This window comes from Danio rerio, chromosome 2 (assembly GCF_049306965.1).
Source record: "Danio rerio strain Tuebingen ecotype United States chromosome 2, GRCz12tu, whole genome shotgun sequence".
NCBI classification, from domain to species: domain Eukaryota; kingdom Metazoa; phylum Chordata; class Actinopteri; order Cypriniformes; family Danionidae; genus Danio; species Danio rerio.
In genome coordinates, this window is record NC_133177.1 from 57,307,501 (window position 1) to 57,324,815 (window position 17,315).

The following is a 17,315-nucleotide window of genomic DNA, read 5'->3' on the forward strand; positions in this document are numbered from 1 at the left end:
ATTTTATTCTTATGTTTGTGTTGTTTGGGTTTTTAACACAATCTGCTTCAGCAGCTCCTTTAGAAATATTATGCCCAGGAAAAAAAAACATGACGTGTTTAATACTTATTTTCTCTGGTTCAGTATGGGTGAAAAAAAATCAACGAAAGAAGCAGACTATAAAATGTGTATCGTAACTGAAATCTAGCGTGACAAAGGAAACACAAGTGAATTTCAGATATTTTCTTAAGATTACAGACTTTAAATACTTTATCAAAAGCAAAAAATCTGAAATTGCCCTCTGCATTGTTTTTTGCCTGCAGTGTCTTGCTTTAGCAAAGCAGTGTTTCATACATCTGATTCTGCGTTTGCGTTATTTAAACACTGCTTTGGGTTTATACATGTTAAATGTGTTGATTTCAATGTTAGTACCAGTTAATAAATGTCAGAACCAGTTAACAGTACCAGTAAATCAGCGTGAATGCAACCCAGCATCAATCCCTGTGTATTATTCACTTGAAATCACAATCGTTCTGAGTGTACAGTAGAAGACAAAAATATTAGCCCTCCTGTGAAATTCATAATTTTTCAAACATTTCCCCAAGTGCTGTTTAACAGATTATTTATTTATTTATTTATTTTACATATTTTTGAACATGATAGTTTAAATATCTAATTTATTTTGTCTTTGCCATGATGGCATTAGAGTACATATTATTTTGCAAGATATTAGTATTTAAATTAAAGTGAAATGTAAAGGGTTAAAGTTAGAGTAATTAGGCAAGTCATTGGACAACAGTGGTTTGTTCTGTAGACAATTTTTTTTTAAATATACTACTTAAGGGGGTTAATAATATTGACCATAGCAGATAAAAAAAAATGTTTCATTAATTTGTTCATTTGCCTTCGGCTTAAACCGCCAACTTATCCAACATATGTTTTACACAGGGGATTTCCTTCCAGCTGCAACCTAGTACTAGGAAACACCCATGCACCCTCATTCACTATGGCCAATTTAGTTTATTCAATTCAAATATAACTCATGTGTTTGGACTATGGGGGAAACTGGAGGACCCGGAGGAAACTCGCATCAACACCAACACAGGGAGAACATGCAAACTCCACACAGAAATGCCAACTGGTCGGGTCTCGAACCAGCGACCTTCTTGCTGTGAGGTGACAGTGCTGTAAATAAAAAGATTTTCTTTCATCCAATCTAAAACAAATCATTTGAATCTTCATAAAAAGAAAAACATATAATAGGGAATATTAATTCATAGAGATTTTGGGAATGTCAACGGTGAGTGTTTGTGTGTGTGTTTTTTTAATTGGGTATGGCGCAAAAAAAAAAAATTAAATAATGTGTTTTTTCTCCAAGCTTTTTAATAAAGTATTTGCAAATGGAGAGACTCCAAGTTATTTATGGTATATACATATATAACAAATACTATGGGGTGGAATTGTTAGCACTGTCGCCTCACAGCACAAAGGTCACTGGTTTGAGTCCCGGCTGGGTCAGTTGGATTTTCTGTGTGGAGCTTGAATGTTCACCCCATTGTTGGTGTGGGTTTCCTCCGGGTGCTCTGGTTTACCCTACAGTCCAAACACATGCACTATACTGTAGGTGTGGATGAAGGTAATTGACCGTAGTGTGTGTGTGTGTGTGTGTGTGTGTGTGTGTGTGTGTGTGTGTGTGTGTGTGTGTGTGTGTGTGTGTGTGTGTGTGTGTGTGTGTGTGTGTGTGTGAATGTGAGAGTGTATGGGTGGGATGCAGCTGGAAGGGCATCCGCTGCGTAAAACATATGCTGGAATAGTTGGCGGTTCATTCCGCTGTGGCAACCCCTGATAAATAAAGGGACTAATGTGAAGGAAGAATGAATGAATGAATGAATGAATGTTTTTATATACAGTACCAGTGCAATTATGTAGAATAAATTACCAAAATCATTTAAAGCAATAAAAGACTTGGGGAATTTTTTTAAAAGGTGGTTGTTTGATGATTCTAGTTAGTTTGTATGATGGATTATGGCGTTTTTATTGTGATTTGAATTGTGCATTTGTATTGTATACAATTATTTTTACTCTTGCTTTACACATCAGCTCTTCTGTATTTTCAACAGAGCTGATCATGATATAAATAAGCCTAGGCATTTGTGTTTTTTAATTATTTTTGATAAGGATTTTTTTTTTTAGTTTTACTTTAAGGTCTAACACTTAATTTTAAGTCCCAATTCATGCTATTAAAAACAATTAACTATTTATAAGAATAATATATAACAGTATTTCCTCTAGGATTTGTTCCAGCTGTGGCGGCAGGCCTTTTTAACACAGATCTACTAACTACCTGTGGTGTTATTTCATAAACAAATGTTGTGTGGTCAGTATTACAAGTCGAGATCGTATTTATGTAATACCCTACGAGCATGCGAATCTCTTTGCTTCCGATTTTATCTGCTCGTCCACAAAACGTCTTGCACGCCCCCTCAAATATACGCTGCTCAATCGCAGATCTTCTTGTGCGCTCTCAAATAAACACTGCTGAAGTGCGATTTAGTGCGTTTATGTAACGAGTATGTCTCCAACATTTATTAGATTTGCTAGGAATATTTATAGATGTCTCTAATAGACCTACAGAGCGGTATTAATGCGTCCTGAAGTCCTGAAGTGAAGCGGCTATATGTCGAGTTTGCTAGCCTCTGTCAGTCAGCCAGTCAGTCAGCACGTAACCTTAAAGGGTTAAACAAACAGCGCACAGCACTACTACAGTTACAGAAAGGTTCACGCTGTTATAATTCCCTTACCTTTAATACGTTTGGTGTGATTATCATCCGCTATTAAAAAAACCCACGACTGAATATTTTGAATTAAAAGCTGTAATGTAGCTATGGCGGGATCACTTTTGGCGTGACGCCCCGCCATGGAAGAATGAGTGTAGCGGAAACCATGTAAAAGACTATTAGCTCAATAAACTGCTTGTTAACAGTTACTGTCAGGGCCGGAGTGGGACTCTTTTTCAGCCCTGGAGTTTCAAGCCTCAGACCGGCCCACCTCAGTTCACGACTGACTATATTAAAATAAGGTCATTTCCAATTCAGTTTCTAATTACACTATCACGTCTTTATTTTTATTTTTTTTGAGAAAACAGCTGCTTTAGAACTTTTAATGTTCAAAAACCCTAACAGTATTATATGTCTTAACAATAAAAATAAAAAAAAGAAAACATACTCAGACGAGGATCAAACCCGGGTCGGCGGCGTCATAATGTAACGTGCTAACCACTGAACCACAACAGTTGTATATGAAGAAATTTTTCATCTGAGTAATATCATCATTAACCTGCAGGCTGGTTATATATAAAAAGAGCAGAGCTGCGGTAAAATAATGAATAAGAAGACTGTAGTCAAGTAAGTAAATAAATTAATTTAAAAAGTGTGACTGCTGAGAGCAACAGATTCTGGAGCCAGGGTCACCGGCCCCCATGGCCAAAAAACGGACCGGCCCACCGGGAATTCTCCCGGTCCTCCCGATTAGCCAATCCGGGCCTGGTTACTGTAATAAGGTTTGGTTTAAGTGTTGGGTAGGAATTGGGATGTAGAATAACATCATACTTTATAGCTACTAATAAACAGTTAATATAGCAATATGAGGCAGGTAATAAGCCACTAGTGAATAGCATGAATTGTAACTCAAAGTAGTCGATTACCGACACTTTTTTTGTAAACTTTCTTAAATAATGTCAAATAAAGTTCAGATTAATTTATTATCTGTTAACAGCACTTGGACAATATACTAATAATTGAATTATTCGCCCCCCTTGTATATTTTTTCACTTATAAACATAATAGTTTTAATAACTAATTTAATTTATTTTTGCCATGATGACAGTGCATAATATTTGACTAGATATTTTTAGAGATACTAGTATTTACCTTAAAGTGACATTTAAAGGCTTAACTAGGTTAGGGTAACTAGGCAAGTCATTGTATAACAGTGGTAGACAATCGAAAAAACAAATATAGGTTAAGGGGGCTAATAATATTGACCTTAAAATGGTTTTAAAAATAAATAAAACTGCTTTCATTCTAGCCGAAATAAAACAAATAGGTCTTTCTCCAGAAGAAAAAATATTATAGGAAATACTGTGAAAATTTCCTTGCTCCGTTAAACATCATTTGGGAAATAATTGAAAAAGAAGTTCACAGGAGGGTTGTGTGTAAAAAAAGAATACAAATTTCACAGAAGGTTAAATAATTTTGTCATACTACAGTATATACCATGCCATCTCCTGTTGAATCGACACACACATACGTATGATCATGTATTTTTGAAAGTAACCTCAGTGCGTGTTCTCTCTTCCTCACGTAGTTCAATCTCATCTCGATTCGCTCCTCTGGACGGAGAGTCTGAACAGCACAAGAAGGAAAGGCATTAGTCCAAAGGTAGCATCGAGAAACGAAGGCGTAGTTGATGCATGAACCACCATCATTGCTTGTTTTTCCTCATCGCTAATTCTCACGCAGAGAACGCTTTCTGAGCCGTCTGGACTCCTGCTGCGCCTTTCTGACCAAAAACCAGCTCTCTCAGCCAAGCTTCAGCTTTCTGAATTGTAAAACCCCAAAAAGTGGTCGATCTTCAGGTTACTTGTTTAAGGGTTTGTTGATTTTGAGAGTCTGGACGGCTGTGGTGTCGTCGGCTGTGTTGTGGTCCGCTGTGATCTTTTTAGTGGTTTCTTTTTTGGAGATGTCGGGCTCCCAGAGGAAGAACTCGTGTAGGAGTGTGTTCACGGTTTCAGGACACTCCATCATTACCATGTGGCTGCCCTCCTCGATCACTTTCAGGAACGCAAACAGGAGGATCTGAAATCATAATAAGGTATTTTAAGTTTTATTTTGTACGATTAATAGTCAAAAATGATATGTATTTGAAATATTTCATTGAACATGTTGTTTTTTTCCTGGGAATAATATTTCTAAAGGAGCTATTGACTTGGAATTAAAGCAGATTTTGGTAAAAACCCAAACAACACAAACATAAAAATGAAACTAAACTAAAACAATCTGAAAAAGAATTGTGTAATAACAATGAAATGACAGAAGGAGAAACTATTATCTACTGAAATGTATTTAATACTTTATATAAAAGGCTTTTTTGGTGCTGCACCTTAAAGACGCCTCTCGTATGGAGAATGAAGTCACATGCATTGCTCAGGTGTGACTTCAACAGAGTCAAAATCTTCATGCTTCTGTGAGTCTTATCTAGCAAATCTGAGCTGTAAATTGTATTTTATATTTATTCGAGTCAGGCTAGGCCATTCTAAAGCTTGCTTTTCTTTCTCTGAAAGCATTTGAGAGTCTCCTGTGTTTTGGATCATTGTCTTGCTGAAATGTCCACCCTGGTTTCATCTTCATCCTCTTGCTAATGTAGATGTTGGACTGAAGCAGCTGATATTTATTTACACTGAGAAAGGGCAGAGGGTTGCTGAAGAGCTACTGAGATTTCAGCTGCTGTCTGGGCTTTCCATGTCTTTCTGCATCTCCCTTTCTTCATGTGTTCAATACGTTTTCCCTGAGTCATTTAATTATATCACGCATAACTTTATTTGTAAACTAATTAGTTTTTTTTTTTTTTTTTTGCATATATGAAAATTTCAAGTCAACAGCACCTTTAGAAATATATTTTCTGAGAAAAATGGTGACGTGTTAAATACTTATTTTCCCCACTGTATATTATAAAACAAAAGATTAATATATAATGGACATTTCTTTTAGAGGAAAATTGCTGTACTATTTATGAAAATGCATATTTTAGGAACCGAAAATAGAAACGCAAACAGGAGGATCTCAAATACAAACAATTTATTTCTTAATAGAGTATTGTATTTTTATATTTTATTACATATTTATATTATATTATTATGGGGGGGGGGTAATTCTGACTTAAACTGAGTATTGTATATATGTATCAAAAGCTTAATATATAATACATTTTTGTTCAAATGAAAATTGAAAATATATTATGAATCAAAAACTAAATATTTAAATATTTAAAATTAAAATTGTGCTACAATATATTTTATGATGTATTTTTCTTTCTGTTTTCACATTATAAATTTTGTTATTTCCTTTATGGGTTTAGTTGAACAAGAAAATAAAATATAGTAATTAACAATAAATAAATTGCCTTAATTCTTAATGTATACAGAGCAAATATAGAGTATATGTATTGGTTTACAATCCAGATTATCCACAAATTAAAGGAAAATAAATATAAAGCAAGTAAAAGGTATATTTTAAAGTTATCTTATGTTACATTTAATATATAAAGTTATTTATTAATTTGATATTTTAACATGCATTTAATTACATAATTTTTACATTTTATTTATAAGTTTCTTTCAGAAACATAACTTAACTATATATATATATATATATATAAACAAAATATTTTGTTTAATATTACATATTTAATATAAATAAATATATAATATTCAAATATCTTAAAAAATATATATATATATATATATATATATACTATAATATAAAATAAAAAAATAAACAAAATAACATTAAAACCATTTTCCATTTTTATATAATATTACTTTACATTAAATAAAGAACTCTATATTAATTTTCTATAGTAATAGTTGTTTTATTATTTGAATGAATCATCATGTAAAATATTTAAGTTTTGGTATCTTTTAAAGCTTTTTTTTCTAACAAAAAGTTACTGCACATTGTAAACTATTGCTGTTTTGCAGAAGCAGATCTGAGGTGTGTTTTAGCAGTGTTGTGACTGTCCCTGGAAGTCCAGCAGTGCACAGAGACGGCAGTGTTTGACTGAAGAACACACACACGTAATGCAGCACAGACACAGAGCTGTGTGTTTGTTGAAGAGGAGAGTCATTATGATGAGTGAGAGACGCATCACACTGTACACAATCACTAACTGCAGTCTGCAAGACTACAGCTCAATCTCACAATCATCTACTTACATTTTATCCCAGAAACAAAAGAATGAATTTCATTTTATGGTCCCACTCTCTGGTTCTGATAAAATCGATAATATTAGAAAGGCAATCAGCTTATCCAATCAGCCGAAGTTGTGTCGAAGTCAGACAGGTTCAGGCGGTATATTCTGCCGCCCTAGAGGCGGCTATAACTGAGGCGCGGGTGGTGAGGGTAGTTTAGGGGACGCCACCCTCTCTATTCTGCTGCGATAGACGCGGATATAACTGAGGCGCGGGTGGCGAGGGTAGTTTCGGGGAAGCCGCTCTCTATATTCTGCCACCCTAGACGTGGATATAATTGTGGGCGCGGGTGGCGAGGATAGTTTCGGGAAGCCGCTCTCTCTATTCTGCCATCCTAGACGCGGATGAGGGCGCGGGTGGCGAGGGTAGTTTCGGGGACGCCGCCCTCTCTATTCTGCCACCCTAGGTGGCTGCCTAGGTCGCCTCTATGGGAGCGCCGGCCCTGATCACAGGTCATAAAGATTTGTACAGACCTACTATTTCAGACAAAATCTTTAAGTATCGCTGTAAAACAGCCGAGAAGAGAGGAAGAATTATGAGATAAATAATGTCAGTACATAATAACCGGTTATAATTATTATTATTAGTATGATAAACTGATCCCAGATCCCAGCTGTACACGCCATTTAAAGTGACACCTCTGTTATCAAAAAACAATTGAAGAGCAGCAAATGAATCTCTTGTTTTGTTTTGTTTGATAACCGATCTGTCACTTACCACTGAAAAATAACAAAAGCATACTTTAACCGTTTGTGCTCATTTAAGAGGAAATTAGTTGTGTTTGAAATAAAACACACAGGACGTCCGGCATGTTTATATATTAAGTGTATTTGTCTGTTTAAACACACCCAAATCCCAAATTGTTCTGCACTTTAGCTGCTCTTTAAATGGCGTGTACAGCTGATCTGGAAGTGAAATGTTTGCCGAAACTTCGAAAAAAAAACATATTTGCGAGATAACACAAAACAACTTTGCGAGGGAACGCAAAAACTTTCAAAAATATGTTTACCTATCACTCTGTTTTTTTTTCTTCCACCCATTTTTTTTCTCCACCGTCTCGTCTCTTCCGGGTCTCCGTACTAAATGACCTAGGACTTCACTACATTAAATATATGCTCACTGAATACAAACCAAACAGATCACTCAGATCTTTAGGATCATATAAACTGGAAATTCCAAGAGTTCAGTCAAAGCAGGGTGAATCTGCCTTCAGCTACTAACAGCGCCCCCTACTGCAGGAATCAGCTTCCAAAAAAAATCAGATGTGCTCCAACCTTGGGGACATTCAAATCAAGACTGAAAACGCATCTGTTTAGCTGTGCCTTTACTGAATGAGCACTGTGCTACGTCCCACAGATCACACTATTATGTCTTTCTTTTCTTTTTCATTCTTTTATAACCTGTTTGACACATTTGAATCCGTTTTTATCTTTTTTATAATTGTTTTTTTTTTCTTTTCTTCTTGTTTATGTAAAGCACTTCGAATAACAATTGTGTATAAAATGTGCTATAGAAATAAACTCGCCTTGTCTATATTTAGTGTTTTCTCTGAACAACGTTTACTTTCTGCGGCATGTAAACTCATTCGCTCTCCGTAAATATCACCATAAACGTTACCAAAGCAACCTCAAGGTGGGAACGCCCACTAATGATTTCAATTACCACCCAGAGCGACAGGCAGCTACAAAGTCGCTGCTAGTGTGAATGAGGTATAATACGGGCAATAGCATAATAAGGTGACAGTGTAAAACTATGGAGCAATACTGATAAACAGAAAACACAGAAACAAAAAGCAAGGATTTTTACAGATTCTAATGTGCTCAGTGAAAATGTGAGCAAACCTCTGCCATGCGCTGATCCTCGTCGATTGGCACAAACTTGTCATACATGCCGTGCACCAGCAGTATGGGGACGGTGAGCTCAGCATGATAAACCTCGTCGCCCTCCGGCCAGTACTGACCGCTCATCATCGCTCGCAGCACAAATGGAGACACGTTAAAGGCATTTCCTTCCTTCAGAAGCTGCTTTTCTTTCGCTCCCTGCCTGGCGAAACCAGCCCTGGGGGGATAAACAGAAGAGAAGACACGTTTGTTTATTTGTTCTCCAATGGAAACCTTTTCAACACATTTCTAAACATAATAGTTTTAATAACTCATCTCTAATAACTGATTTATTTTATCTTTGTCATGATGACAGTACAAAGTATTTGACTATATATTTTTCAAGATGCTAGCTTAAAGTGACATTTAAAGGCTTAACTAGGTTAATTAGGCAGGTTAGAGTAATTAGGCAAGGCATTGTTTATTGATGGCTTGTTCTGTAGACCAGCAGTGCCCAACAGGAGGGTCGCGGTCCACAAGGAGGCCTCAGCGAGCTTTGTGGGGGGTCGCGTCATATTAAAAAAAAAAAATCTTAGCAGTGGACAATTAGGAGAATGATTATGTTGTCTTAGTTTATTATCCCCTAGCTCAGTGGTCCGTGGATCAATTGGTACCGGACCGCACAAGAAATCATTAATTATTTCCGTTTTATTTATTATCTGAGTCTGAACGACCTTTTATTTTGAAAAGTCTTTTATTTTGAAAAATGACTGTATTCTCTCGATTATGCCTTGGTCACTGGAGCACCCAAATTTAACCCACAAGCAGCAAAATGAGTAAGAAACAGACGTCTTTGGAAAGTTTCTTTGTTAAGGGAAAAAGGCCCAGTGAACTACCCGCGAATTGCTAAGGAATGGATCTGCAACCCATTTGTCAACAAATCAGGTGAATCCACCATGGCTGTGCAAGAAGATCAACTGATGGAGATTGCAAATGATGGCGGCCTTTTAGGGGGCGTTTGCATATTGCTTATTTCTAGAGTTTGCACAAGTTGTTTCCAATGGAGGTGCACGGCTTGCGCGCACAAGCGGCATGACACGCTCGCACCAATGAACCCTGGGCCAAAAGCGCACCGCGAGTCATGTGACAAGAAATGACCGATCAGCTTCAGCTTGTATGGAATATTCACATTAGGGTAAGACTCATTTTCTCAGACAAACCTAGGACACACAAACACTGCAGCCCTTTGTACTTTTCTCCATGAATAAAACTTGTATCAGAGAGTCACAGCAATAGCCCCTTTCACAGTGATAACGATAAATATATGGAAAATTTCCTGAATGACTTTACCGGTAAATTCAAAAAAGCGCTGTTCACACAAACGAGGACGTTACGGAATTTTTCCAGAAAAGAGTATTCACACATCCATTCCAAAATAGCGGTAAATTCTGACGTCATTAACCAGAAATGAGCTCTAAACGGCTGCGCTTGTATTTGTAAACATTTAACTAAATTACAAACTCTGTGGATGGATCAGTGTTGTGAACAACTCCGGTGAACACACATAGCAAATCACTTTCGCATGTCGATTTGTACATGAAATGTGTGTGTGCTGGCGCTCACGGGCTGTTTCACAGGCACACGCAAAGCTTGAAGGTGAACAAACAACGGCTTATCATAAGCATCTTATCGATAATTATTTACACGGTTGGCATTAAGATGAACATATAAATGTTATCTGACTAACATCTAGCAGCTAAATATGTCTGGTAAAATATTCAAGGGCTTTTATTCTCAAAAACCGCGCGGACTTGAATGGGTCTGACTGTTCTGATTGGCTAAAGCAGGCGTCTCACGTCAGCACGTTCTAGACGAGCACGCGCTCTTTCCGGCAATCTTCCTTCTGCATTTAAACAGCGCTGCATTCCGGCAAATTGCCGGTAATGTTACAACTTCTCTTTCCGGAAAATAGCCAGAACGAATTTACCGGTATTTTCAAAAAGGACCTGTTCACACATACACACCCCTTTCACACATACAGACCTTTCCGGAAAATTACCGGTAATTTTTCGGAAAGGTCTGTATGTGTGAAAGGGGCTAATGTCTTGTCAGTTCGTCATCCACTGAGAAAACGGTTGATGGTCGCATAGCAACCTACGAAATACCCCCAACCTCCCGCAGTAAAATTGTCAAGCGTTGACCGGTACGTGGTGATAAAAAAGGGTGAGGACCACTGCCTTGGCTGACCAAAAATGGGCAAATATGTAATTCGTCCTCCACAAAAAAGACAGAGTCTCACTGATTCGCCTCGCAGCAATCCTCACACTAATTGATAGAGCATAACAAATAACATGCAAGTAGTAAACTGTAATAGCCTATATTATTTTTTTTCCCTCATAAACCTGTGTGAATTTCAATTAGGGTCAATTTAAAGGGCAAAGTTTTACGTTTTCAATTACAAATGGCCTACTGATGTTTTGATTTTATATTTTACATTAGGCTATTATTAATTCATTTTCGTTTCGGCTTAGTCCCTTTATTAAACCGGGGCCGCCACAGCGGAATGAACCGCCAACTTATCCACCACATATTTTACGCAGCGGATGCCCTTCCAGCTGCAACCCATCACTGGGAAATATTAGGCTCTTATTTGTGCATAAACATATCTAGATATAGAAATAAATAGATATAAAACATACCGTTTGTTTGAAAACAACATTTTTTGTCATCATTACTGCAAACGTATAAGAGCGATAATATCATTAAATGTGGAGGGGGGCCTTACAATATTTTCCGGGGGAAAAAGGGGTGTCTAAGGCTAAGGTTGGGAACCTCTGCTGTAGACTATTGGAAAAATGTATTGCTTTAGGGTGCTAATAATATTGACTTTAAAATGGTTTAAATATATTTAACAATGCTAGCCAAAATAAATCAAAAAATCATTTTCTCTAGAAGAAAAAATATTATAGGAAATACTGTGAAAAATTCCTTACTCGGTTAAACATCATTTCGGAAAAATTTGATCTAATAATTTTGACTTCATCTGTATATAATAACAAATAATGTGTTATTTTTGCAGGAGTCATCAGAGTAGGTGTGTTATTAAGTCTTACTTGAGGAAGCTCCAGGCGAGGCAGGGCGACAGGCAGTGCAGGACACAGGAGGGCAGCTGGAAGATGGAGCACAGACTGGGCTCCAGAGCTGTCGGACCGCCACCGTTGATCATCACCACTTTATGCACCTGCTCCGGATACTCGTGTGCCAGAAACGTACAGAACGACACCCTTCAAAGGAACAAGAGAGTGTGTTAAACAGCATCAACAGTAATGAACCCTTTTCACAAGACTGTTATGACTCATTTATTTAATAGTCATCAGCATCTTAAATCCTTGAAAGGTTTTAACATTTTAAATTCTTTCATTTTAAAAACGTATGAACATATGTAGGACTTTTGTTGTAGTTAAGCCTTGCATGCTGTTGAGGATGTTTTCATCCCCTTTTTTATGGTGATTTTGAGGCTTAATTTGGCCACAGCTTCCTCTGTGTTTTAGCAAATGGAATTATTTTTGCTGACAAATCTTTTTTTGACATATTTGCAGAAAATACTTTGGAAATGTTCATAAAAATACTTCTGTGCATATTGACTTCCCTTTTGTTATGTTAGTGGCTGTTTTTGCCCCAATGACTTCCATTAAGAGGAAGAGGAGGAGTCTGTTAGGCTGTATTAACTCTCCCTAAACCCTTTTCCAGATCTTTCAGAATGACATGCCTACTTTAATACATCCAATCAGCTCGCAGTAGAAAAAAACAAGCCACGCCCACTACTTTCTCATTTAATATTCAGTTTCTCTAGGAACTGCATCACAATATGAAAAAATATTGCAGCTTTCGATTCATAGATGTTTTCACCCTTGTGTGCTGTTGAGGATGTTTTTTTTTACCACTCTGGCTTGATTTTTGGTGACAAATCGTATTTTGATATATATTTAAAAAAAAGAAATTGGGAATTTTCATGAACTCAACAATACTTCTGTGCATATTGACTACCCTTTTGTTATGTTAGAGGCTGTTTTTGCCCCATTGACTTCAATTAGGAGGAAGAGGAGGAGTCTGTTAGATTGTAATAAGTCTCCACAAACCCTTTTCCAGATCTTTCAGAATGAAATGCCTACTTAACTACAGCCAATCAGCTCGCAGTAGAAAAATAGCCCCGCCCACTATTTTCTCATTTAATATTCAGTTTCTCTAGGAACTGCATCACGATATGAAAAAAACAAAAAAAAAAAAACGTCACAGCTTCCAGTTTAAGCATGTTTTCTCCCTTGTGATTTTAGGGATGTTTTATCCAGTGATTTTAAGTCTTTATTTGGCCACAACTTTCTCTGGGTTTCAGCTAATGGAATGATTTTTGGTGACTAGTCTTATTTTGGCACATATTTTGCAAAAATGCTTTGAAATATTTCAAAAATTCAACAATACACACTGGGGAAATTGACTACATTTTTATTATGTTGGGGGCTGTTTTCACCCCATTGACATTCTTTGATTGTACAGCCATGACAGCATATGATCACGCGTTCTTGATTGTTGGTGGTTGTCCCTGTTGGGAAGAGGTACAATTTTACATCTTCACTGTTGATCATCAGTTGGCAGCATTAACCTTTAGATAGACCTGTGCAAAAAAAAAAAAAATGTCTTTTAATGTGAAGTTCTGTGGTGTAAAACAGCAGATTATGGTGTGTGTGCATAAATACATGTTTCAAGAGTTCACACTTAGCTATTACCTGATTGCAGGTTTGACATGCTGTCCCGGGAGAGAACCCTAAGCTCGGAGAAACCGCCTGGTTATATAGCATAGACAGTTCCCGAGAGCTCCCCTTGGTAAAGGAGGATGGGGGGGGGGTTCTTTAACAAACAAAATGGGGTATTTACTGAGGGCTAGGATTCACCTGATTGGTTTTAACATTGATTGTGATGTGGGACCAGCCGTGATCAATCATAACACGTGATCCTCTCGAAATGAGTTTATGAAACTTCACTCTGAGGCTGAGAGGCTTATTTTTATTTTCTCAAACATATCAAGGTATGTGTACACAAGTCACACACACACACACACACACACACACACACACACACACACACACACACACACACACACACTATAAACCATATAACCATATCTTTTTAAGCCAGAAATAAAGCTTTTTTGTACTGCAACTCATGGTAAACAGTAAAAATGACAAACTGTACCTCTTTCCAATAGGGGAAACCACTAACAATCAAGTATGCATGATTATATGCTGTCATGGCTTTGCAATCAAAAAAATCTATGGGGCAAAAACAGCCACTAACAAAACAAAAGTAAAGTCAATTTGCCCAGAGTGTATTGTTAATTATTTTTAGTTTTTTTTTAAAGCATTTTCCTAAAATATGGGTCAAAATAAAATTTGTCATCAAAAATCATTCCATTTTCTAAAACACAGAGAACATGGTGGCCAAATTAAGACTCAAAATCACCACAGAATGGATGAAAACATCCCCAGCCCAACAAAGTCCACATGAATCGAAAACTGTGACAGTTTTTTTTTTTCATATTGTAGTGTAGGTCTTAGAGAAAAGGAATATTAAATGAGAAAGCATTGGGCGTGGCTTGTTTTTCTACTGCGAGCTGATTGGATGTAGTAAAGAAGGCATTTCATTCAGAAAGATCTGGAAAGTGTTTGGGGAGAGTCATCCACTTGTTAAGTGGTAACGTGTTTGTGACGTATGTAATACTGTTTCCGGGTCCAAGAGTGGAGAAATCATTCGTTTATGATCACGTTTTGTTCCTATCACACATTAAAGTTAATTTTACATAAAGTCATAGTGTACACAACAATCTCTGGGCTTGCTGCATAACAAATACCAAAAATTTTACAATTTATAAAAAAATGTATGACTTTCTGGCCATCGGATATTAGGCATGGACATATATACTGGGATCGTGATTTTCGAAAGTATTAAATCGCTTTGTAAACGTTTATTATTACCATTTTATGAGTCTCCCCATTCAGTTGAATAGAGCGCTTGGACCCGGAAGCCGCTTCGCGTGACGTCACACTTAACAAGCGGATTACAACCTTACAGACTCCTCCTGCTCACCATTTCTGTTTGTTGTCAAAACTGACAGCTGCAGGGGCGTGGTTAAGTATGTTAGCCACGCCCAATGCCTCAGACCAACATCATTATTAGATTTCAATTTTATATTAGGCAAACAATGTTTTTTTCATAATGACATGCACAGAGGAATTGTTCACCACAAAACTAGCAATGGTAGCTAACAAAGTCACTATAGTTTTGATTTCATTTGAGCTAAATTGATTTAATTGAGCTGAAGTGTTTACCCGTATGAGTGACCGATGAGGATGTTGCGTTTCCTGGCGTATCTCTTGAATATTGCGCGCAGATCCTCTGCGAGGGCGTAAAATGTGTAGGCAGCAGCAATCTGAGGCGCAGTGCTCGCACCATGTCCTGCCAAATCCGGAGCTATGACCTCATATCCCAACCGCGAGAAGAAATCCAGCTGACTGCCCCAAATGTCCAACGACCCGCCGACGCCGTGAATAAAAAACAGCGCCACGTCCGAATGCGTGCCTTTACAGCTGCTAATGCTGCGTTCAGTGTCGATCAGCACTCTGCGTTTGGGTCTGCGGCGTCTGCGGCGTGGTGGCGGAGCCGGTTTCTGCTGGTCGGACACAGGCAGAGGCGGATTAGTTTTGGGATCTGGAGACGATGGTGCGGTTGTGTAATCCGACAGCTCCACCTCTACAGTACTGCATGGTTCCACATCTCCATTCTGGCACTGGAGGATTTCCGAATGAAGAACGTCGCCCAGGTTCTCGATCACCAACTGTCCGTTGCGATATACTGTGATCTTGCGTTTGCAGTGGATGTTGGGTCCTGGTTCGGGCTGAGTTTCTGTGGGCGCAGGACGTTCTGGAAGGATGTGGCGCACACGAAGCACACGACCCGGTTTTACCTCCACAAACTGGAAGCCGTCGGAGGGTTTGCCATCGGAGGATTGGACCGGGAGAACCACACTGCTGGTCTTTCCCCACAGACAGCAGAAGATGCTCTCGGTGATGCTGGTCAACATGACTGAGGGTCTATACCTGGAGATGGAAAAATAAATATTGGATTATTCAAATTGCAGTCATTTGCTCTTAAACCTCACTGTAAAATAAAGCAACTCGACTTAAAATTGTAAGGCAACTCTCTGCAGACTTAACTTAAATCAAGGGTCAAGTGCAGTAATTTTGGTTAAAAGTTGACCAAAGTACAGACTGGATCATTATGCTTCAGAGCTCAGTGTATCAGACGGAGCCCTGGGGATTGATTTGGACTTGATTGAATGTGTTTATTTTTAATCTAAAAATAAAAAAGGGTGACCATTGACTTACATTATATGAATTGCCAAAGGTTCCACAGTTTCAGCATCTTTAATGTTCTATGCTGCAAACACTATGCGTAAATTAGCAGTTTTGTTTATTTTGTGATTTTTTTTCCCCCATTTATTTGTGCTTTTCTATATATTTTACTTTATTTATTTTGTATATCATTTATTTATTATTTTATGTATTTGTTTTATTTATTATTGTTTGTATATTTGTTTTATTTTTTATTTACATCTTTATTTATTACTTATTTATCTTTGTATACTTATTTACATTTTCATTTATTATTTATTCATTTTGGTATATTTATTTATTAGACAAATTATTTTTTATTAATCATTTTATTCTTGAGGAAGCTTTTTGAATCCAATTATTAATGCTGTGATATATTCTAATTTATTTACATTATTTAGTTATTATTTGTTTATTTTTGTTTAATTATGTATTAACATTTTTTTATTTTTTTATTATTTATTTATTTTTGTATATTTATTTACATTTTTATTTATTTTTATATATTTAAAAATGTATTTATTATTGTATATTTATTTATTTATTTATTTATAGTGTTCTTGATTTATTTATTTTTGTATATTTATTTAACTTTTTAATAAATTTTTATTAATTATTTTATTCTTCAGGAATATTTGTAAAATCCATGTATTACTGCTTTAATATATTCTAATTTATTATTTTATTTATTTATATTTCTTTATTTTATATATATATATATATATATATATATATATATATATATATATATTTAAATGTGTATTTATTTATTATGTATTTTTGTTTATTATTTATGTATATTCTATTATTTATTTATTAGTCTTTTGAAAATGAATTTTTAGTAATCGTTTTATTTTTCATGAAGCTTTGTTAATCCAATTATTACTTCTTTAATATATTATAATTTATTTATAATTTTATTTATATTGTTTATTATTATTATTATTATTATTATTTGTATATTTATTTATGTATTTACATTAAAATTTTTTATTTATTTATTTATGTATTTGTTTATTTATTTTGTATACTACTTATTCATTA

The 17,315-nt window shown here is 36.3% G+C and overlaps 1 protein-coding gene across 3 annotated transcripts in view; it reads right to left on the bottom strand.

Moving 5' to 3' along the window:
• Positions 1-631: 631 nt before the first annotated feature.
• Positions 632-17,315, bottom strand: part of abhd8a (abhydrolase domain containing 8a) — a 38,978-nt gene continuing 22,294 nt past the window's right edge. For 2 of the 3 annotated variants that reach the window (XM_681794.12, XM_073931450.1), the window contains exons 2-5: positions 15,210-15,977; positions 11,940-12,110; positions 8,848-9,064; positions 632-4,835 (exon numbers count right to left, since the gene is read on the bottom strand). In XM_681794.12, coding sequence (XP_686886.5) covers positions 4,617-4,835; positions 8,848-9,064; positions 11,940-12,110; positions 15,210-15,961 — 1,359 coding nt within the window. In that variant the 5' untranslated portion in view covers positions 15,962-15,977 and the 3' untranslated portion in view covers positions 632-4,616. Of the gene's footprint in view, positions 4,836-5,728; positions 5,819-8,847; positions 9,065-11,939; positions 12,111-15,209; positions 15,978-17,315 lie in introns of those variants that run through there. The other variant, XM_073931456.1, reaches the window with a different exon arrangement.